The sequence below is a fragment of the Schistocerca gregaria genome, chromosome 1, assembly GCF_023897955.1.
Source record: "Schistocerca gregaria isolate iqSchGreg1 chromosome 1, iqSchGreg1.2, whole genome shotgun sequence".
Taxonomy (NCBI): domain Eukaryota; kingdom Metazoa; phylum Arthropoda; class Insecta; order Orthoptera; family Acrididae; genus Schistocerca; species Schistocerca gregaria.
In genome coordinates this window covers 498,469,884-498,494,705 of record NC_064920.1, presented here as the reverse complement: position 1 = coordinate 498,494,705, position 24,822 = coordinate 498,469,884, and the positions used below count along the sequence as shown (strand labels likewise).

At 38.1% G+C, this 24,822-nt stretch overlaps 1 protein-coding gene across 3 annotated transcripts in view; it reads left to right on the top strand.

Annotated features, from left to right (window-relative positions):
- The window catches only part of LOC126353957 (uncharacterized), a 306,332-nt gene that overhangs the window by 223,514 nt on the left and 57,996 nt on the right, over positions 1-24,822 (top strand). For all 3 annotated transcript variants that reach the window (XM_050003278.1, XM_050003265.1, XM_050003273.1), the window contains one exon: positions 19,790-19,915. In XM_050003278.1, the coding sequence (XP_049859235.1) occupies positions 19,790-19,915 (126 nt within the window). The remainder of the gene's footprint in view (positions 1-19,789; positions 19,916-24,822) is intronic.

Sequence of the window (24,822 nt, the reverse complement as noted above, 5' to 3'; positions counted from 1 at the left end):
ATTAGCATGATTAAAAGGCATTTGAAGGATCACAATGTTGCAGGTGAGTTTGTATATGACAAATACAAGGAACCCTGGAGCCACTTCCAATCTCTTATTGCCAGGAACTATAATGGTGCATTTACAGATACAAAAACACTATCTGAAATGACATTTAGTAGCAAGTGAGAAACAAACTACTCTTGAAACATTGCATCATTCATTTCTTCATAGTGATCTACATTTTTTTATTGAAAAAGTGATATAGCACCAGACACAAAACCATTAATAGAGCCATTGTGAAGAAGAGTAAGATGTCCACCCTTCCTTGTAGGCCCACTCATTGTTCTGTGACATGTATCGTTAGTCCATAATAACGTTCACCCACATTTCATCAATCAGTATTATGTTCTCTGGATTCACTGTTCTCAAGAAGAAATATCTCCAACCCACAGTGTCATTGTGTTCCACTAATACTTTCCTGCCTGAGAAACTTTTCCACTTACAGGGTGTATACGACCCGGGACAACCAGGAGATCCGAGAATTTGTTTAGAATTCTGGGAATTTTTCATTGTTTTAGTTTTCAGTTAAATTTTTGTGATTTTGATTGGTAAGAACAATTTATCTAACAAAGGATATTATTGTATCCTGCTACTGCAGAATAATACTGCAGCAACAAGACATGACGGAAAAAAAACTTAAGTTGCAAAGGAAATGCGCCGTATACAACAACAAAACAGTGCTCATACAAGCGTCTGCCAACAGTAAAATGTGTCAAAGGCCTTAGGAACACTATGCAATGCTTTATAACAACAATGCCTCCGATGAGCGTGACGTGACAACTGTTTAAATTAGATTTGTTTGAGCAGTTGCAGGCGGGCTCTTGTGCATGCGCAGTTGAGTCACGGATGAGTAGTACCTTTTCCCGCATTCTGGTTACGGAAGTGTGGCTGGTCCTGTTCGGAAAAATCGTAGGTCCGGGACTGATGCACAGAGCAGTCAGAGTTGTGGTGGGGAGGTGGGTTGTCTCCACGTGACCTGTGTTTATGTTTAGTGATTTTGTTGTTTCCTCTTCGTTTATTGCTCTCATGATAACAAAACAGATTTTTGTGGCCGGCAGCTATCAACTGAATTAAAATATGTTCGCATAACTATGGCAGGCTAAAATATATATTAGATTTTATTTCCACCGTTGACAGTCAAGCATTAATCACCTTACAGAACAATGAAGTTATTTTTGCCCGTTTGCTAAAGAGATTTGGCTTTTATTAATATTTTCTACTGAGGCAGTCAATTTATTTGAAACGAAGTGTTTAATTTCGCACTATCGGCTAGTTTCAACTGTTCGCTGCATTTAAAGTGCACGTATGGCATTATGCTATAATAAAGAACGAAACATGAGTGCTGGTACTCCAAGAAAATTTACATATGGATGTGCATATTAGCCGAAATATGCATTTTAGTATGGTTCACGAAATCCCAACGCTCTTGAAGTATCCTTTGATGTCCTGTTTCTTTTATGACATAATGTAAGATCTTTTAATGTTTTACACGTACGAACATATGGGCATCCTGCACAAGCACGGTGATGCCAGTTATCTGGCGCTTTCTTGCAATTGGTGAAACGAACCTATTCCTAACAGGTCGCCGGAAAATATTGCAAATTGTGGTTTGAAAAGCGTTTCATTCAAAGATTATTTCCTTTCATGCAAGATGAACTATGTACGATGAATCTCTTAAATCACAAAGCATTTGACTCTCATTTAGAAATGAACTCTTTGAGGACGACCATTTATAAGAATTTCGAGCCCAGAAAATGAGACATTTGCATCATTATTAAAAATTTTACTGGCACATTTGTATGATGTATCTTAAAGTGTGACACAAGCTTAGCCTCTCTTCCAACTTATTAATCTTCGAGACCAATATTATATGTGAATGCTATGTTGTTGGTGTTGTTGTGGTCTTCAGTCCTGAGACTGGTTTGATGCAGCTCTCCATGCTACTCTATCCTGTGCAAGCTTCTTCATCTCCCAGTACCTACTGCAACCTACATCCTTCTGAATCTGCTTAGTGTATTCATCTCTTGGTCTCCCTCTACGATTTTTACTCTCCACGCTGCCCTCCAATACTAAATTGGTGATCCCTTGATGCCTCAGAACATGTCCTACCAACCGATCCCTTCTTCTGGTCAAGTTGTGCCACAAACTTCTCTTCTCCCCAATCCTATTCAATACTTCGTCGTTAGTTATGTGATCTACCCATCTAATCTTCAGCATTCTTCTGTAGCACCACATTTCGAAAGCTTCTATTCTCTTCTTGTCCAAACTATTTATCGTCCATGTTTCACTTCCATACGTGGCTACACTCCATACAAATACTTTCAGAAATGATGTTAACAAATTTCTCTTCTTCAGAAATGCTTTCATTCCCATTGCCAGTCTACATTTTACATCCTCTCTACTTCGACCATCATCAGTTATTTTGCTCCCCAAATAGCAAAACTCTTTTACTACTTTAAGTGTCTCATTTCCTAATCTAATTCCCTCAGCAGCACCCGACTTAATTAGACTACATTCCATTATCCTTGTTTTGTTTTTGTTGATGTTCATCTTATATCCTCCTTTCAAGACACTGTCCATTCCATTCAACTGCTCTTCCAAGTCCTTCGCTGTCTCTGACAGAATTACAATGTGATCGGCGAACGTCAAAGTTTTTACTTCTTCTCCATGGATTTTAATACCTGCCCCGAATTTTTCTTTTGTTTCCTATGTATATTAATTTAAGCCATTAACTTTTCTTATTTGTGTAGCGTATTCGCACTACTTAAGAGTGATTTTGCTATTGGCTGACTCCATCACGTGTCCTATTGCTGTCATCAGCTGCCAAGATCATGTGAATGAGCTACGACGCTTACAAAAGTACATCGCAATCTCGATTTCAATGCTTCGGAAAGTGACATGTGTTGTTTGGTGGAATTCAAATTTATACCCTCATAATATGAAAATATGCAGCGCACATGTTGCTGCACATCAAAGGTCTTTCTTTTCTTTGTCTAACCATTCCAGCCAACACCATTCCCACCCCAACCTAGTCTGTCTGCCAAAGTGCAGACCCCGGAGTGTTTGTCTAACTGGTATGGTGTAAGGGTACAGGAGTACCTGTGCATGCATCATATATGTATATGTATGTGTGTGTGTCTGGGCATTTGTACTTCAGCTCATCAAAGAATTTCTTCCAAAAACTAGTAAGTTTTCTTCTCGTTTGTGTAACGCTGTACATTACTCAGTGCTTCTGTTATTCAGTGCAGTGAGTGGTCTCCTTTACCCCAAAAATATTTACACCATGTGAGAGTTTCATTGTCCATCTAATGAAGGACTTAATCTGACAGCTGAATAATATCTAGCAGTCTTTTTCACTGTACCTGTCTGTCAACCAAATCCTCCCCTATTTAGCGAGTAGAAATCTATCCTTTCCATATGGCTGTTATTGCATCCTCTATATTCCATTGTTTTATGCAATTATCTTAAGACTTCTACACATGCTGGAAACACATACACCTTCACATTTAGAAGTGATGTGAAAAGTGTTGGTTTTGACCATCCTTCCACTGAAATCAAATCTTGGCAGGTCCAATCTCTCATGAATAGTTAAAGCTGTGTGGTGACTATTCTGTAAATTAGTGTGGTATTGTTAGTTTAACTTGGTAAAATGTTACCCTGTTTAATACATTGTCCCAATGATGACACATTATGTACATAAACCATTGTGAGCTACACTTTTTCCAACAGGAAGATTAATAAAGAAAAAAAGTTGACCAAAAGAAGAATTGTCATTGCACACAATTCTTCAAAATGTTGAGTTATCGAAAGTGTTGCAATCGCAATCCATCACTCACTTCTTATGAACAAAAGGTAAAATCCAGCTGCCACCAGTGACCAGCAGTTCTCTACACCTAAAATTATGACAAAATTTAAATTAAACCATACAAAATATAGAAAAGGTGTAATTTTTTTTTCAAGTAAATGATTTTTTCAGCAGTTACTCAGATACATCCATCTGCTTATGTACATTAATTTTTCTCACTGGAAAATCTCTGTTTAGGAGTTGTTGGTGATCACTGTCTAGTGACGAATAATGGGGTATAAAGTGTTATAAAAATGACATCTTTACTGAATTTGTTATCATGATATAAATTATCATTGCATTAATGAATACACAGAAGTCATTCTACACAGTTTCAGTTCTTTTTTTTTTCTCCATTTTGCACTTAAGGAACTTCATCACAAATAATTCTTCCACATGATCAGTCATTACCTTGAGAGTTCTTACTCCAGTCAGTCTGTCATCTTCTGGAATAAGAGTTAAAAATAACTTTTGATGATACAGAAAGAAGTTTACATTAATGCACTCGTATTTTATTCCATTTAAATGAAAAAATTCAAGCACAAAATTTCTTAGTTCCTCCACTCCTTTGACATAATATGGCATTTTATGAGATCTTCTTGTAAAAGCAGAAAAATCAAGGAGGAGAAATCAGCTAAAGCAAAGAATATTAACACAAATATTTCTGCACGCATACCAAAAAGCAACTTGAATCTTGCTGTGCCAAGTGGTAACCACCTCTTGCAAATGAAATATAAAGATGTACTGTTACCAGAGAAGAACAGCTGTAAAACGTTGCTTAAAATAATGCTGTGCATTTACAGCTCCTTGTAGGTAAATGGAATTATACAAATTCTGTTTCAAATGAAAACTGAGTTACTACATTAATGTAAAACTAATTTAAATCAATGGTGAATAGAATACGCATGATTTAGTGGGTATTATTTTTTTCATTGTTAAACTTTATCTTTTTTGTTATCTTAGAGCAAAAACGTTTTCATGAATTTTTTTCTATAACTAGTTACCCAATTATAGCTGATAATTAAATAAATTTTGACATGGCTGCATTGTCATCACATCTGAGTTTACAATTAGAAAAGTGTGTACATTGTCATGTTTGCTGTCACAACTATGATGTCAGGGTGTGTACAACCCGGGACAACCGGGAGATCCGGGAACAACCTGGGAAGTTTTTCATCTGGTCGAAAACAGAGAAAAACCTGGGAATTTGTTAGAATTCCAGGAATTTTCCATTGTTTTAGTTTTCAGTTAAATTTTTGTGATTATGACTGGTAAGAACAGATACTCTAACAAAGGGTGTTAATGTATCCCGTTACTGCAGAATAATACTGCAGCAATAAAAATGAACGAGAGAAAAAAAAAAGTAAAACTTTATTTGCAAAGGAAAAGCGCCATATAAAAAAACACAGTACTCATACTTCATAACAACAAGTTACTTAGGATAAGCGTAACATCACAACCGTTTACATTACATTAATTTGAGCAGTTACGTGCGGGTTCATGTGCATACGAAGTTGAGTCATGTATGAGTAGTATCTCCTCCCGCTTCTTGCTACAGAAATGTGGCTGTTGGCTGTGTAAGCAGTAGCAGCAAGCAGCCACATGCTACCCGGAAAAATTTTACTAGCACACCTAAGCTGCCAGATTCACGCATGCGCAGCAGGCCCGGATGTGGCGAGAAGAGAGGGGGGGGGGCAATCAGTGGTATCTGAACTGGGCGGCAATTTCGGGGTAGGGGGGTGAGATTCATATTCTTGAGGGAAAAAACCTTGTTTCACAAAGCACCTAGCATCCAGTGAACGTTGGTCTGTCTATTATTCATATGATTTTGGAATGCATCCCTGTTGGTTTTTAACATATTTGAACACAATCTAAGTTGATTTCTGAATGAATCATAAGTTGACTTTTGAATACTTGCATAGTGTACGTTATGTCTCTGTCAGGGGAATCCTCGTTGAATTGAGAAAGAAACTTTCCTGCAGGCAAAATGGGACAGGGCTATATGAGCTGAGTGGAATAAAGCCGAGCAGATGAATGCCAATTGCTGTTTGTTTACATGATTGACTGGGTATGCGAATGATCAGTGTTGGTATTATTACTAGCGAAATACAGAGATTCAGACTACCAATGTGGAAATAAATGACTAGCAGGAATAACAGGTAAGAAAGATTGTGTATTATCTTCTCGGTGTATTCACGAACATGAAATTTTGCCAGAAAATTTTTGACCAGAGCCTACACCAGTAAGGGCCAATTGTACCCATTATGAAATACACATGTTTGAGTTTTACAGAGTGAAATACAATGACGTGCAGGAGAAGAACGCTGTGAGAAGAGGTGTGGCACTGCACTTTCGCACACTGAAGACCAAATAACATGTCTTACATTTCCTTGAAGATATATGTTTAATGTATAAGACTCTTCAGAAAGATGTGCACTGCAAAATGAAGAAAGTTTTGAAAAGTTGTCTTTTTTAAATTTTAGATATCCTATCTCAAACACCCAGGGCCTTGGTTTGGAAATATCGTAGATTCGAGGCTGATGTGCGAAGCAGTCTGAGTTATAGTGCGGGTGGGGGGTGGGGGTGGAGGGGTTAGTTTCCACGTGACCTGTGTTTACATTTAGTGATACTTCTGTTTCCTCTTTGTTTTTGCTGCTCCTATGTCAAATGAAAACAAAACGATTTCTGTGATTGGGAGCTACCAAGTGAATTAAAATACATTCACATAATTACATAAGGCTAAAATATTTTATTAGTTTCAAATATAATTTTATTTCCATATTTCTGACCATCAAACATTAATTGCCTTTCTGAACAGTGATGTTATTTTTGTCAGTTTGCTAAAGAAAATTGTCTTTTATTAATCTTTTTTGCTCACATAGTCAATTTAACGAAGTGTTTAATTCCACACTGTTGGCTAGTTTCAACCATTTGCTGCATTTCAAGTGCATGTTTTATCTTCTAGCACATGTCGCATTATGCCATAATAAAGAACCAAACATGAGATAATACAGTACTAGTACTCCTAGAAAATTGTACTGAAATGCAGGAGGATCTGCAGCGCATTGGCGCATGGTGCAGGGAATGGCAATTGAATCTCAATGTAGACAAGTGTAATGTGTTGCAAATACACAGAAAGATAGATCCCTTATCATTTAGCTACAAAATAGCAGGTCAGCACCTGGAAGCAGTTAATTCCATAAATTATCTGGGAGTGCACATTAGGAGTGATTTAAAATGGAATGGTCATATAAAATTGATCGTCGGTAAAGCAGATACCAGACTGAGATTCATTGGAAGAATCCTAAGGAAATGCAATCCGAAAACAAAGGAAGTAGGTTACAGTACACTCGTTCACCCACTGCTTGAATACTGCTCAGCAGTGTGGGATCCGTACCAGATAGGGTTGATAGAAGAGATAGAGAAGATCCAACGGAGAGCAGCGCGCTTCGTTACAGGATCATTTAGTAATCGCGAAAGTGTTACGGAGATGATAAACTCCAGTGGAAGACTCTACATAAGAGACGCCCAGTAGCTTGGTACAGGATTTTGTTCAAATTTCGAGAACATACCTTCACCGAGGAGTCATGCAGTATATTGCTCCCTCCTATGTATATCTCGCAAAGAGACCATGAGGATAAAATCAGAGAGATTAGAGCACACACAAAAGCATACCAACAATCCTACTTCTTTCCACGAACAATACAAGGCTGGAATAGAAGGGAGAACCGATAGAGGTACTCAGGGTACCCTCCGCCACACACCGTCAGGTGGCTTGCGGAGTATGGATGTAGATGTAGATGTAGAGCAAAAACCACACTGCAAACTTAATATCAGGTTAAGGCCTACATCAGTGGGAATCTGGACATATAAATATGCACTTAGATGTGAGTTACGCATTTTAGTAAGCTTCACCAAATTCTGACAGCCTTTGAGATATCCTCTGATATCTTGTTTCTTTAGTGACATTGTGTAAGAACTTTTAATGTTTTGCACTTAAGAATATATGGGCTTTGTAAGTCATCATAGCTGCATAAGCGCGGTGGTACCTTTCATCTGGTGCTCTCTGGCAACTGCTGAAATAAATCTATTTCTGACAGGTCACGGGAAAATGTTCCAAATTGTGGTTCAAAAAGCGTTATTTTGAAAGTAAATTTCGTTTTAAGCTACATGATCTATGTGTGAGAATGTATGATTAATTTCTTAAATCACAGAGAGTTTGACTCTCCTTTATAAATCAAACTCTTTGATGATGAGCCAGTTGGAAGAATTTTGAGCCCGGAAGATCAGAGATTTACGTACTTTTTTTGTAGCAGCACTATGTATATTTATTTAAACCATTAACTTTTCCTGTTCATATGTTCACTCTACTTAACAGTGGTGTTGCTATTGTCTGACTACATCATGTGTCCTATCTCTGAATATCCATTGTCATCGGATGGCAAGATCACATGACATAAGCTATGACTGGCCTACAAAAAGCACATCTCGATGCATGCAGTGTTTGGTAGAATTCGAATTTGTACTTTCGTAATATGAAAATTCACACTGTACATGTTTCTACAGATCAAAGATCTTTCCAAAGTGTGTTTTTTCCCCAAGTTTCACTTTCTAAAGTGCAGGGAAATTCTTCACCGCTGTATAAAACCATAACCATTCAAAGGTTTGATAAATTTTACAGTTCCAAGGGAAAGTATACTGTAACTTAACATGGAAAAAGTGTATTTTCATCTGGGAGAAAGTGTATTTTTAACCAGGACATCCAGAAAAAATTGGGATTTTTTTCCCTTGTCCATGTATATACCCTGGAATTGTACTCCAGTTATTTTCAAGATTTTAATATGGTTATTTTTAAACTGAATTGCTAAGAGAAAATATTTTCTGATTGCATTTTCTGATAACCTTTAACTAAAAGGTTTTAATAATTTTGCTGAGATAAATATTCGTCTTTGTCTTTACCATATCACAGAAATTGGGGTATAGTAATACATCATTCATTTTGTCAAAGAATAGCTATACCTTTTGGTTTAATTGTTTTACTTGTGGTACAGGCTCAACCCCATTCTTTTGACCATTGTGCCATCCCTTGGTAACCCTTTGGCTGCTGTAGACATGCTTTCTACGTGCCAAGTTTATTGTTATGTCATTATTGTGTACTGGATCTGCCTGTGTTCAGATATGTACCTGGATTGAGGTTATCCAAACAGCCTCCCTACCCAGTGCTTAATATTTTTGGAATGCTTTGTGTTATGTATCTGTACATCCCTCTTAAGATTTGTGAGTGCCAAGATACACACTATATTAGATGTAAAAATTAGTTCTGACTTTGAAGCTGCAAATTTACAGTTGTTAAATATCTGCAGAGATGAAAATATACCGTTTTCTTCTGTAGTGTCTGGTCAGATTTTGGTAACTAATTCTGAAAGTTACTATAAATTTCAGATTCCTTGGATTCGTGAGATCTGTTATCAGTTACATTTGTTGCCGAAGAATAAGACTGTGTTGTTACACTTGCTAACATAAATGGCTTAGGCTGGTGGTTTCAGATCTGTGGAGGGATTATCACAAAAGCCTGCATCAACATACACAAGCCATTCTCACTACTGTTCTTCATGAGTATCCCCATGACCTCTTTTCCAGTGCAGCCACCATGCTTTCTTATTTTATTTGTGGTATAGATAATGATGAACTGTAAAACTTACAGCAAAGTCAAACACAGCGAAATGTGCTCAGAACAGACAAAGTATCTCAACTCAACTTAGCAGCCAGAACTGCGAAAAGTTATTGATACACATGGTGAATATTCTCCTGTCATGTATATTAGTGCTGACACGTTCATATTCGTCATTAGCACTTGATGAGTGGCAAGGGACCGGCCACAGTGGCCGAGCGGTTCTAGGCACTTCAGTCTGCCTCGGGCATGGATGTGTGTGATGTCATTAGGTTAGTTAGGTTTAAGTAGTTCTAAGTTGTAGAGAGATGATGACCTCAGATGTTAAATCCCATAATGCTCAGAGCTATTTGAACCATTTTGAACCATTTGACTGGCAAGGTGGCCTTAGTTAACCCATCAATAGTGCTGCAAGAAAGCCTAGAGGACACACTTCAAATTGTCCTCAGCAGTCAAAGTGTTAAATCACCCTGTATGGACTTCTTTAGCTTAACATTTTAGAAGCTTGAAATTACAATTTTTCTCCTTACTGTCATCAGTAAACATTCCTGACATTATTAGCAATATAAAGTACATTTTTGCATAAATATTACCTGCATTTACATTCTGTTCTTCCTCTGCGAGGTAACAGTATTTTCTTATTTGTGTAGGAATGTGGTTAAAGGTGTGTGTAAATCAATTCCTGCAATGGCTGGATTTACAGTAAACTCTGTAAAGTACTATGATTTCCATTGTAGTCATGTCATAGCAAATAGATACTAGTGATGAGGAACTGAGCGAAAAAATAGTTAATTACTTGTGTAAAAGCATGGTGGTAGCTGCCATCGAATTATTAATCTGAAGGTAATTCATTTGAGTTTAGAACATTTAATCAAATACTGCATACCATTAACCACTAGAATATGCAAACACTCTACAAATCTAAGGAGTATTAAGTCCAGCAGTAAACTTTGATATTGGCTGCCAGTATATTGATATTGTAAGTCACAAAAGTACTAAAAAGGATATATCATCAAAGCCAAGGAGAATTATTAGAGATGTTTCTTCAGTACCTTTAGAATTCAACTATAGTATTGTCATTCCCAGTTGTCTGTCATTCTTAGAGAACACATGGTACAGTCTTATGGTCACTTATCATAAGCTCTTAAATAGTGTTTGGATGAGTAAAAATCTATAACATTCGTGAGCCCTGATTGGTAGGTTCAGCTACCAGATTGGAAAGGGTTTCTTCCTCTACACATAATAGTCACTTTCCTCACAATGTGTGAAAATTGTGTCTTTAGATACATCTATTGAACATAGGTCATTATAAAGGATGTGTGTATATAATGGCGTCTTGTACGATGCTGTGAGACTCAGTAGGATGAAACTTGGTGCCAGGCAATATCCCACCCCTCTTTAATGGCATCAAGGTGGCTACAGGACATTAAACCCAGTCAAGGGGGCTGCCTAGATCAGGGCCCCCATTCACTGAACACACCACCACCATCAGTGCCACTTGTCCTCACACTTTGAAACACTGAAAAAATGTTTGCATTTTACACAGGATACTGACACAACATCTAATGATCAGGAACTTTATGCCCCTACCTTTTCTCCTCTTCCTACCCAAATAATAGGCTTAGAATTTCTTCCATGACAAGGACTTGAACTACCGGTAGCTACATCTGAGTTCAGTACCATCGCACAGAGAATTGTCAGTAACCTTTTCTATGGAGATGGATACTCATGAACTGTTGAATTAAAATTATGTAACTATTTTGGAGAGGGAATTATTCTTTTGTCAATTTGTACTCAGTAGTTCAGCATATCATATGGCAGGGATATTGTAAAACCTTTTATAGGCCATATGAAATTGAAGTGTGGAGTGTGCTAGACACTTGATATAAGAGACCATTTACCTATAAATACATACATACTTATACATGTAATTATAATGTTTTGTTGGTGACAAATCTCAACAAATTCTTTGTTGTGCAGCTTATTGGATGGTGTGTAGTAACAAAAATTACCAGATTTGTGGGCATCACTAGCTTAATTTTTTTTCAAGTTAAACCAATAAAGGAAATAATACTTGCTACCAGGAGAAGCTGTAAAGGAATTAAGCCAACAAAAATTGCTGTTCATTGCTCATCTCCTGCAGGCAGAAGTTATAGCCTACCCACGACAATGAACAGCTATTAAGTATTATTTGATTTTGTGAAGAAACTAAATTGTGCAATTAAAAAATATTTAAAGCAGTGCATTTTTATGTGTGAATTTTTAGTGACTGTTTGAACATGTATATCTGCCTGCATTTTTTTTTCTCAATAACTCCATAAATAAAGTTTACTTTCCCACAAACTATTGCCACTGTAATGTGTGTGAATGCACTCTTTCAGTTAGAACATAACAGGACATACTAATTAAACCATGCTAGTTCACATGACGATGCCAGGCAGAGTAGTTAATTGTGAGAAGGAATCCAGTATGGTAGTTAATGACAGACACCATACTGCAAATGAGGTACAAAGAGTATGTAGAAAAGAAAAATATTGCACCATTGTGGTCATGGTGTAAATTACCATTTTATTATTTGATTTACAGAATTAATTTTGTACAATTAGAAATCTACCCATTGTGCATTATTTAGCAAAACAATTTAAGGAGTAAAGGTAACAAATCTCCTTATAGTAGAGGTGTTGAGTCATATAAATACCTTCCTTCAGAAGCTAGCAAAGTTTTCAGTCTTGTTTATGCACTTGTTGAAGATTCTGTCCCTACCACTCTAGAAGAACTGCATTCAGCTTCAGCTGTACATCACAGTAGTGTACAGCAAATTTCTGTCAAAGAAATGAAGTGTAGATTGCTTAAAAAAAATGGAAGACAAGAGCCTTGCTGCTAGTTAGTAGCCTTGGCAGGGGTGTCTGCCAGATGGTACAGACCTTAATTAGGAACAGGATACTTGGTTGCAGGTATTGTGAATTGAGTGCTGGCCTTAGCTAGATGTCAGAAGATGTAGAAAAGTTGCGTAAGGATTTCGTCAAAGAGGATCAAGTAATTATCATAGGTGGAGCAGGTATTAGCCTGATGAAATACAAAAAACGGAAAATGCCTCATTAGGGGTTACCTGTATGCAATAAGAGGAGCAACTGCACATACAATGTGAGTTTTGTGGCGGGCCTGTTGCACCATGATCTTCCCTGGTTCAGTGGTGTTGCAAGCCATCTCAGCATCTAGTTAAGAAGGTCACTGTTGCACGATATGAGGTATCGTAAGAGTGCCGTGCTTGTTGCTACAGTTGGAAGGTATGGGTATTTCTAAATATAGTGTACATCTGAATAAGAGAGGCAAGGGAGGTTGACTGCTCTTCTTCAAGATAATAATGTACAAGAGACCACTGCCCCATAGTGCAAGAACTCTATATAGTTATTGGCACCAAAGAGGTACCATCTTTAGCTTAGTGTCAAGATTCAGATTCCATGTTGTGAAATAAGATTGTAGAAGAGTCCCGCAAAAGTTGTAAGAATCCACAGAAAATCAAGGTTTCTGTTTGTACAACAATTTGAGTTTCAGTGCTTTCTATGAGCACTTGGAGCTCTAGTTTTCCCAACACAGCTATGAGAATTTACAACTACACTCCCAATTGTTGCTAGGTCTACCTTTGTCCTGTGTTTGACCTGCACTCTTCCAGACTGACACCTTTTCTGTAGTTTTCTGAGACCCTCTAACCAGTCCCCTCCACTCAGCTTCCACTACCTGTATAGCCACCTCCTACCTATTCTGCACCCCTGATCTATTAAACTGAACCTGGAAACCCACCTCCCTGTGATGAAAGTTGAGGAACCTGCAGCCTACTCAGTTACAGAACTGACTGAGCTTCTGATTCAGCTCCACCTCTCAGCTCTGCACCGTAGGACTACAGTCAGTTCTGTCAACGATGCTACAGATGATGAGCACTGCCGTCATCTCACAAGTGAGACTGGTAGTTTTCACCACTTCAGCTAGCCACCTGAAACTAGAGAGAATCTCTTCTAATCCATAGTGACACACATTGTTAGTATCTACATGAGCCACTACCTGCAGATGGCTGCACCCTGTGCTCTTCAGGGCATCTGGAGCACCAATTCCACATCTGGAATGTCTAAGGGTCATCCTTATGTGCCTAACACCCTTTGTGACTGTCCAGACCGTGCTGGCTGAGAGGCTTCCTCTGGAACAGGGCAAGTGATTGCATCTGGCTCAGGATCTTTGCCAACGCAAGTAGTTCCGAAACCTATTCCTCTGACAAACCAGGGAAACCCTCCAATTGGTCCCTTGGGAAGTCTTCTGCTGCTTGCCTCACCTTGGAACCACTTCCCACTCAGCCATGGGTGCGGGGTCATCTTTGGTGAAAGCAGCATTGTGTGGTGCCATGAATGAAGGGTCACCATCTCAGCTTCCATATGAACAGAACTATCACGATTCTTACCCATACTAAAGACATCAGAAATATGTTTTAGACAGTTAATAAAACATGGAACTATGCCTGCTAAATAACAAACAAGCATGAAATATAGGAAATCAAATGAAACAGCACAGGGGAATTTATAATAAGTTACTTCTAATCTGCTGACAGAATGAAATGGTGTACTTCAGTGCACTGTTGCAGTAATGAAAGCTGCCACTCGGCTGATGGATCTAACTGCTGCAAGTGGCCCTACAGGCACAAAACAATTACCTGGTGCAATGCAAACAGTGCTAGTATACACTACACCATAAATACAATAATATAATGTGGAACTGTGCCTCATAAATACACAAACAGACCAGAAATATGAGAGATAAAACTGAAAAGATCACAGAGGAAATTTAGAATAAGTTGCTTCTAATGAGAAGCTGTGTAAACTCGCAGAACAAAATGGTATACTTAATTGCGCTGCTGCAGTTATGAAAGTAATGTCTTACTGTTGCTAAACTGGTGAGGGTGCAACTTTTATACTGAAGGAACAGCATCTCATAGACCGGATTGAATCATGATGGACATAATGTAAATGGCACATGCTAAGGCGGCACCCTCTACATCTGTGGATTACATTTGCACTCTCTGTCCAGCATCACTTGGAGCACCGTCACTTGCATCGATGGTAAATTATATGAACACTTACTTTTCCAAGTGCATGCTTCCATGGACTGCTAAGTGCATATTCAATGTGCCTGTTGAAGATTTTATCATGTACTCTAATTTCCAGTGCTTCTTTAATCACCAGCTCCAATAGTTCAAAGCATGGGCCAGAATTCCCATAGGTTCAAAGATGAATGGTGAACAGTGGTCTGATTCCTTACCTGTGTAGGATTTGCATAGGTTTCAAGTGAGGCACAATTCAACATGCGTTCTCCAAAATCCTGCATGAAAAAATTAGCTATATCTAGTGACAGAAGTGAACCCATGGCTGTTCCATCAGCCATTTTGTAATATTTTACATTATATTGAAAATACCTGGTCACCTGGATGTGTTCAAATAATTTTAAGACATATAAATGAGAAGCCAATAGTCTTGATGTTTTTTCTATTGTTACCTTTGTAAACCGGGAAACCGCATCGAGGTTGGCCATGATTTCACTTGGGTCTAGTCTCATCTGCTTGAAGACACCGGCAAACATTTGAGCATTGTTTTGTTAATATACAGGGTGTTTCACAAATACACACAAATATTTTAATATGTTATTCTACAAGTGAAACTAAAGAAAAAAGTTCACATAAACATAGGTCCACAAATGTTCAGTTATGGAGTTACGGCTAATATAAGATTTTGCCTGAAATTTAGCAACTTCACTAATATGAGACCATCACAGAACTGTACGAGTTTAAAGTAAAGGATGATGTCCATATATTTTGTTGTTATTGCTCTGGTGAATCTAATAAAACATGTCCCAGACGTGTATCTGCTGTAGTCTTCAAGAACTTCCAGAGAAGCAAAGAAGTAATTTTGTAAAGTTTTTAATTTATTAACTACTTGGTCCAATTTGTTTTTTAAAATTCCAGACTATTGCACAAAGTTTTCAACAGAAGTTGTAGAGAATTTAATTTTGGGAAACTGATGGTAATAACATCAACTAAAACTGTATGAATTTGTCAGATAATCTGCTTTTATTAATATTGTAGAACACATGAATTCATGTTAAACTGGGGGGGGGGGGGGGGGGGGGAGAAGCTTAGTCTTAAGGAAGTTGTCCAGAGTACTGGGTGATCAAAAACTCAGTATAAATTTGAAAACTGAATAAATCACGGGATAATGTAGATAGAGAGGTACAAATTGACACACACGATTTGAATGACATGGGGTTTTATTAGAACCAAAAAATTACAAAAGTTAAAAAAATGTCCGAGAGATGGCGCTTCATAGGATCAGAATAGTAATAGTTAGCATAACAAAGTAAGACAAAGCAGAGATGATGTTCTTTACAGGAAATGCTTAATATGTCCACAATCATTCCTGAACAATACCTGTAGTCGAGGAATAATGTTGTGACCAGCACTGTAAAGCATGTCCGGAGTTATAGTGAGGTATTGGCGTCGGATGTTGTCTTTCAGCATCCCTAGAGATGTCAGTCGATTACGATACACTTGCGACTTCAGGTAACCCCAAAGCCAATAATCACACGGACTGAGGTTTGGGGACCTGGAAGGCCAAGCATTACAAAAGTGGCGGCTGAACAGATGATCATCACCAAATGACGCGCGAAAGAGATGGTACGTTTCTGCAGGTGTTTATCAGCCAGGCTGGGCATGATGCGATTCTGTAACATATCAGCGTACCTCTCACCTGCCATGGTAGCAGTTACAAAACCAGAATCACGTATTTTCTCGAACAAAAAAGGCCCGATAACAATAGATGTGGTAAATCCAAACAATACTGTGACTTTCTCGTCGTGCAATGGAGTTTCCACGACAGTTCTAGGATTTTCGGTAGCCCAAATTCTGCAGTTGTGGGCATTGACAGACCCTCGGAGCGTGAAATGAGCTTCGTCGGTCCACAACATGGCACTCAACTAATCATCATCTTCTGCCATCTTTTGAAACGCCCACACCGCAAATGCCCTCTGCTTCACTAAATTGCCAGGTAACAGTTCATGATACCAATGGATTTTGTGTGGATTAAATCGGAGGGTACGCCTCAGTGCCAACCAAACAGTAGTGTATGGAATGCCGGTGCGACGTGCGACTGCATGAGTGCTGGCTTCCCTGTGCATAGACGAACCCGCTACAGTCTCCATTTCTTCCTGAATTGTCTCAGCAGCAATACGCCTTGTGCTTGGTCAGCCACTATGGGGTCTATCGTCTAAACAACTCGTGGATTCGAACTTCGAAATCATTCTTGCCACAGCTGCATTTGTCAACGGACCTTTACCCGCTCGAATCCCCTTTCTATGGCGATAGGATCGTATCGCTGAACCAGCACATTAAGCGCCTTTTCAGGTAATGTCAACATGCTGCGACTGCTGGCGCATCTGATTCTCTCTCTCATTACAGATCCTTTTATACACGATTGTCATGCACAGTCACTGATGTTTTGCTGTCCAGCGCCATCTGTCGGACATTTTGGGAACTTTGTTTTTTCCTTGGTTCTAATAGAACCCCATGTCATTCCAAGCATGTGTGTCAGTTTTTACCTCTCTATCTACATTATTCCATGGTTTATTAAGTTTTCAAATTTATACTGACTTTTTGATCACCCAGTACATACAATTCCACAATACATTCACAATAAATGTTAAAAATTGTCTCTACTGAGTTCAATGCATTTAGCTGCATATGAATGAATAGATTTTATTTCTCATTTCAGTTTCACTGGGTTGTTCTCAATTTTGTCTAGTGCATTCGTAAGGTGAGCAAGTAATGCCTCACGTGTATTGACTTTGTCCTCATAAACCACATCTTTCATCCATCCCCATACACAAAAATTCATTGGTGTTAAATCAGGCCTTCTGGATGGCCAAAGATGTGTAGCACCATGATCAATCCATTTCTGGGGAAATGTTCATTTAAATGTGTAGTAACAGCATTGGTGAAATGTGGAGGTGAGCCATCATGTTGAAAATACATTTGCAATCGTGTAGCAAGTGGAACATCTTCAAGCAAGTGGGGCATTTCATGTTGAAATAATTGTAAGTACATCTTGCCAGTTAGACATCCTGGAAAATGAATGGTCCAACAAAGTGTGTGTTGATTATACCACATCACACATTTATGCTAAATTGCTGCTGGAAATTGTGTTCCACTGTCGCATGTGGGTTTGCTTCAGACCATACATGATGGTTATGTAAATTGTTTATACCATCCCAAGTAAACTGTCTCCCATCAGTAAATAAAATGTATTTGTGTAACTGCCGATTAGTATTTAACCAGTCGCACAACTCCAAGTACAGAGCATGATCTCCTGGATGTAAATTATGCGCTTTTTGTTTATGGTAAGGATACAGATTATTGTACTTAAGTGTATGCCGCACCTTAGATTGTGAAATGCCTAATCGTTGAAAGATACATTGTGCACTGGTACCCGTGCTACATTGAACAGCAGCCATAATATCCTCATCGTTGTCTTTACGTATCAAGCGCTCATACTGATTATGAAAGTTAGGTAGAGAACCTGTCCCCCATAACATATGAAATACTCCGCTAATGTTTCATGCATTCAGAATCCTCCGAGTTGGATAACATATGCGATATTCGTTAACTGCAGCTGTAGAATTATCATCATATTTGCCATAAATAAACACGATATCGGAGTATTCCTGTCATAAATTTAAAAGATATCCCTGTTTTTTCACTTAAATACACTGTTATTATGTTCTTTCACTGAACAACACATAAAACTAGCTCCTTTCAAGTTTATACAGAAAACTAACTCAGTTCAAGGTTAGAAATGGCTGAACCAACTCACTAATGATTGCCAACAACGACAATTTACTTGTACACTAATCTTTGCTTTTCTGGATGTTCTGCAAAACTACTGCAGATACACATCTGGGACATAATTTATTAGACTCATCGGACCAGTAACAACAAAATAAATGGAAATGGTGCTTTGTACTGTTTTGCAATGGCTGCATATTAGTGAAGTTGCTAAGTTTCTTGCAAAATCTTTTATTAGCCGTAACTCCATAACTAAAGATCTGCAGACCTATGTTTATATGAACTTTTTTCTTTAGTTTTACTTGTAGAATAACATATTAAAATATTTGCATGTCTTCATGAATCACCCTGAATAGTGTGTGCAGTGGCCAACTATAGTTGCCAACAATTTAGAGAAACACTTTGCCAATCTATATGGAAGTGAGCTGATAGCACTCTTCTCATGATTAGTCTAAGTGGTACGTCATATTTGTTTACTTGTAGCAGTACAGGAGACATCTCAGCTGTCACATTTCTGCTTTCTTTGAATCGTACATAAATACTGACGCAGTTCTTAGTGTGACATAGTGAAGAGTCTGCCTTAAGAAGTTCATGACGAAAACCTGCAGTATAGAGTCTCAACAGTGCATCACAGTGCATACCAAGCTTCATAAGAACTGTGCTGTAAGATACCCAAATATGTGACTCATCATTTTTTTTCTCTTATTTATGCTACTTGATTGTGTCTCTAATGCATATTTAATTACTCCCCCCCCCCCCCCCCCCTCTCTCTCTCTCTCACACACACACACACACACACACACACACACACACACACACACACAATTTGCATACAATATTTATGTTGGTTGTAACCATATTACTTACATCATGATGTACTTCCATCATTGCCATATGATGTCACACAAAATCTCAATTCTAATTGGAACAGATAGTATTTTTCCCCCAGACAACTTTGCTGCTTACATCACATAAGTTGTATGTAAGTGATGATTAACATGTAGTTAGCATTGTTCCCTGAATAATTTTTTTCATGGCCCACAAATAAAATGACTATGCCAGTCAAGTCATCTGGCCACAGTTACTTATCACTACCCATGCAAAGCCGGGCCATGTTGCTAGTCTGTTATAAAATGAAAGAATTCAGTCACAAATTATACAATTACTGATATTTTCATGCCTATTACGTAGTGGTCAATGTATTTCCATGATACACTCATTCTTTCACTCGTGGACAGAGGATATCCATTTGAATGTGGTATAATAGCCCAGAAAATTCCATAATTGTAAAAGTATTTATTTGTTCATCTTACTTTACATAATGTAACTAATATATATCATGTACTTTGATCATCAGAGAAATCAGTAAAAGAAAGAAGTCAACTAATTCCATGAACATTATCACACATGTTCCTTCAGCACCATCACAAGGGAAACTGGATGTTATAATACCAAATTGTGCCACATCTGCTGAGAAAAGAAGGTAATGTAGTACTACCACCTATTAAGAGTAACTGTTAAATATTATTTAAAAAGTGAAGATATCAATCTTTGCATTGCAGAGCTGTTCAAATCAATGTCTTTATTGATACAATATACAGGGTGTACATAAAGTCTGGGAACACTTTCAGTTATTTATCGTACAAGAACCAAACATTGTACAGATATCATACTTATGTCATTTTGAAGAGGAGTCCTGAAAGTGTTTTTTCATGTATACTGCCAAAGCACAGTTTGGTAATTTGCCAATAGTCAGTGCTGTTCGCAAACATGGTGAGTTCAGGTGCAGAGCGAGCTTTCTGTGTGTTGGAGTTCGACAAAACAAGTGTGCTACAGTTGTTCAATGGATGCTTAGAACCAAGTACAGTAGGAAGCCACCACATTGAATTTGAGTGTGATTCCCCAAAGGTAAATGTTTTTTGTGCCTTGTCACGTCGAAAACTGTATGGGCCATTCTTCCTCGCTGAGAGCACTGTCACTGGATATTCCTACTTGTACATGTTTCAACAATAGCTGATGCCTCAAATAAAGTTGGACTCTTTGTTCATCTTTGAGCAGGATGGGTCTCCACCGCAATTTCATCGTCAACTTCGTGGGTACCTGAACATGGAGCTGCCGCATCGATGGATCGGCCATGCTACAGAAGGGGACAGCTGTTTCTTGAAATGGCCTCCCCAATAACCAGATCTCACTCCGTGTGACTTTTTTCTGTGGGGACACATTAAAGATCTGTTGTATGTACCGCCTCTACCACGTGATGTAGCATAGCTCTGGGAGAGAATACGAGAAATGACTGCTACAGTTGACGATGCCATGTTGGGGCAGGTATGGCAAGAATTCGATTACTGTATTGACGTCTGCCAGGTCACTCATTGTTCATATATTTAATGTTTGTAAAAAAACCTTTCAGAGTTTTTGCTCAAAATGCAATATGTATGACATCTGTACAATGTTTAGTTCTTGTGCAATTAATAATTGAAAGTGTTGCCAGACTTTATGTACACCCTGTACGCATATTTTTTTAATTGATACATTATTCATGACTAGAAAATAAAATAAAATGTGCAACATTTGAGTGTAAGTTTCTCAAAATTGACTTTGGCTCTATCTAACATATTATTAAAATATGTGATGGAGCAGAAAGGACCAATTAATGATAATGACAAACACTACAGCAGTACTGGTGTTTAAAGATGCACCAATATAATGAGGTATTCATCTCCACACAAGAAAATAAGTAAATAAATAATCTGAAATGAGTTTTAATTGCAAATGATTTTTGAATTTAAGAAGACAACGTAAGCATTTCTGTGCCTGGCCATTTGTTGTCGGTGAGAAGATAAAGTAAAACCTTAAATGCTAATACCAAAGAAATGGAGTAAGGTAGCACAGTTATTAGCACACTGGACTTAAATGTGGGAAGACAACAGTCCAAATCCCTGTCTAGTTATTCAGATTTACGTTTTCCATTATTTTTCTAAATTGCCAAAGGCAAATGCTGGGTTATTTCCATCTTCATCTTTCCTTAACCCAGGCTTGTGCTCCATCTCGAATGACCTTTTTGTTAACAGGACATTACACATTGATCCTCCTCCCTTCCTAATAATAATGAAAATCCATTAAAAGTTCACAAACTGTAGCATATGTGCAATTTTTTAATTGTAACATGTCTAATTTTGTTTTGCCTTTGGTGTTATGGTGGTGTATGTTTTCCCTCATTTCAAAATCTGCTCTATTGTTTTTTGCATACAATGCTAAGGTGTATATATAAAGATTAATAACTTAATATTTTCAGCTGAATGAACAGTGGCCGGCAGTGCTCCGGTCTACCAGAATTGCTCATTGCCCTTATTACTTTCTTCTGAATTTTTAAAACTTCAGTGATGTGAAGAGAGTGTCCCCATATCAGCAGTCCATACTCTGACTGAAAGAGTCCAAAATAAATAACTCTTAAATATTCTTTCGTCACAAGGCTTCTCAGTTTCCACATTAAATACATAGCTCGAGACTATTTTTTGCAGGTATGGTTGATGTGTGTTTCCCACGTTAACTTAGACTCTACATGAATTCCTAGAATTTTAACTGCTTTCACCTCTATCTCTTTTGACAATCCTAGTATAATCTGTTGGTTTTTATCGCGATTGCAAATCAGTGTATTTGATGAGAACAATTTAGTGCTGCTTCCTGGCCATCTTGCATCATATCTTGCAGAACTGATATGTTCTCATGCTGAGCAAGCAAAGTTGTGTCATCAGCATAACAAATAACAGTATTGGGGATACAATGGGGTAATTATAAAAAAGAAGGGATCAACGACAGAACCTTGTGGGACTCCTGTCTTAACTTCTAGCAATAGTGAGTCTTCGTTTCAGACAGAGGCAAACTGCTTCCTATTGTTTGTGTTTGATTCAATTACTGCCAATGCAGAGTCTTGTACACCACAGAATTTGAGTTTAGAAAGTAAGATATCATGAGAAATGCAGTCAAATGCCTTACTTAAATCACATAAAAGAAGTGAGGCTTCATTTTTATTCTCGAAGACTGTTATTACTTCTGTATTATTTCCATTTAGTTTGAATACATACATAATTGAAATATAAAATTCATCATATCTATGCTAATATAGAAACATTCCATGTGGGAAAATGTTTCTAAAAACAAAGATTATGTAACTTATCAAATGAAAGCATTAATATGTTGATAGACACACACAAACACAAACACACACACAAAATTCAACCTTTCACAACACAAGGTTGCTTCAACAGGAAAGAGGGAGAGACGAAAGGATGTGGGTGGTTTTAATGGAGAGGGTAAGGAGTCATTCCAATCCCGGGAGCGGACTTACCTTAGGGGGAAAAAAGGACAAGTATACACTTGCAGACACACACATATCCATCCGCACATATACAGACACAAGCAGACATATGTAAAGGCAAAGAGTTCGGGCAGAGGTGTCAGTCGAGACAGGAGTACAGAGGCAAAGATGTTGTTGAATGACAGGTGAGGTATGAGTGGCGGCAACTTGAAATTAGCAGAGGTTGAGGCCTGGTGGGTAACGGGAAGAGAGGATATACTGAAGGGCAAGTTCCCATCTCCGGAGTTCTGACAGCTTCGTGTTAGTGGGAAGTATCCTGATAACCCGGACGGTGTAACACTGTGCCAAGCTGTGCTGGCCATGCACCAAGGCATGTTTAGCCACAGGGTGATCCTCATTGCCAACAAACACTGTCTGCCAGTGCCCATTCCTGTGAATAGACAGTTTGTTGCTGGTCATTCCCACATAGAAAGCTTCACAGTGTAGGCAGGTCAGTTGGTAAATCACGTGGGTGCTTTCACACGTGGCTCTGCCTTTAATCATGTACACCTTCCGGGTCACAGGACTGGAGTAGGTGGTGGTGGGAGGGTGCAGGGTACAGGTTTTACACCGGGGGCAGTTACAAGGTTAGGAGCCAGAGGGTAGGTAAGGTGGTTTGGGGATTTCATAGGGATGAACCAAGAGGTTACGAAGGTTAGGTGGACGGATAGTGTCTTGGGGACTTGGATCATTAGGAGTAGGATTAGGAAAAGTTCCAGTTTTCATTGCAAATGTAACATCTTAATTAATTCAAAAAGCATTATGCTTTAAGTTTTTGCAGCAAAAATAAAAAAAAATCAAATATTTTTTGGACTATGTTCATTGTTTTATACCATAGATGTGGTTCAAATAAGCCAGAGTGATAACTATAATAAAACTAGAGAAAACAATAATTAGAATGGCATTAAGTACACTGTGTAAATAAATGCTGCCGTTTTACTGCATTTTTCCTCAACTTGCTTGCAATTTTCGTAAAACTGTGACTACCTTTATGTTAATTAGAATAAATTTGATGAAATTTTTATTTAAATGATGTATATATTTGAGCTGCAGTGGGGGGAAGTGGGGACGAAGATAATGACAGAAACAAAAACCGAACCAGTTATTAAAATTTTCTCCCCGTTTTTAATTTTTTTTCACTTCACATGAATGCTTATAGAACATGCATCTTTGTTTAAATTTATGAGGGCTGGGATTCAAATCCAGGCAAACACTCTACACATAACTCATGGGGAAATTGTCCTAACTTTAGTGAGTTTAACATGCTCAGAAAACTTTAAGGTCGACTTCCCAATAATTTTTTAGAGTTGCCTTGAAGTGCTTTGGTTTATTGATTTGTGAGCTCTGAACTTCACATGCCATAAATATAAACAAAATTACAAAAATATGTTTGCCATGTGGTCTCATTATTAGAAGGTAGTATGCAGCATATTATCTTCAGTGGAGAGCCGTTGACAGATTTAGAAGTATCTTCATCCCTCTTATTCCAAAACCACAGATATGCATTGGTGCATTTCACTTTTCATGAGCTTTGCTATGGCAAAAGCTTTTGCCTTGTTAGTGTAGGAAAAATGTAAGATCCCATTATCATAAAAGTGTAAAATGATAGTAGCTTGTAATGCAACTACAGTGAATGTACCACATTAATGATGTGGGCACTCTTTTAAGAGCTCTCATTGCTCTTCTCACATTTCAAGCATATGAGTGTGCTTCATAATTGATTACAGGGGTTGGACAAAAATAATGGAAACACTATGAGGCATGTATAAATGCAGATGCTAGGCAAGCCTGTAGGTCGTGCTATTTTATTTGGCCACAGATAGTGCCTGGGCAAAGCCTTCAATATTTTGCAAGTTGTGATTAGAATAGTGTTCTGTGTAGTTACAAGTGCATTATGTTGGAGCTAAGTGAATTCAAATGTGGGCAAATGGTTAATGCTCACATGGTGGGTGCTTCCATAACCAAGATAAAGGGAGTTTATTGTTTTCAAAAGGCACAATATCAAAGATTTATACGGTGAAAAAATATCATTC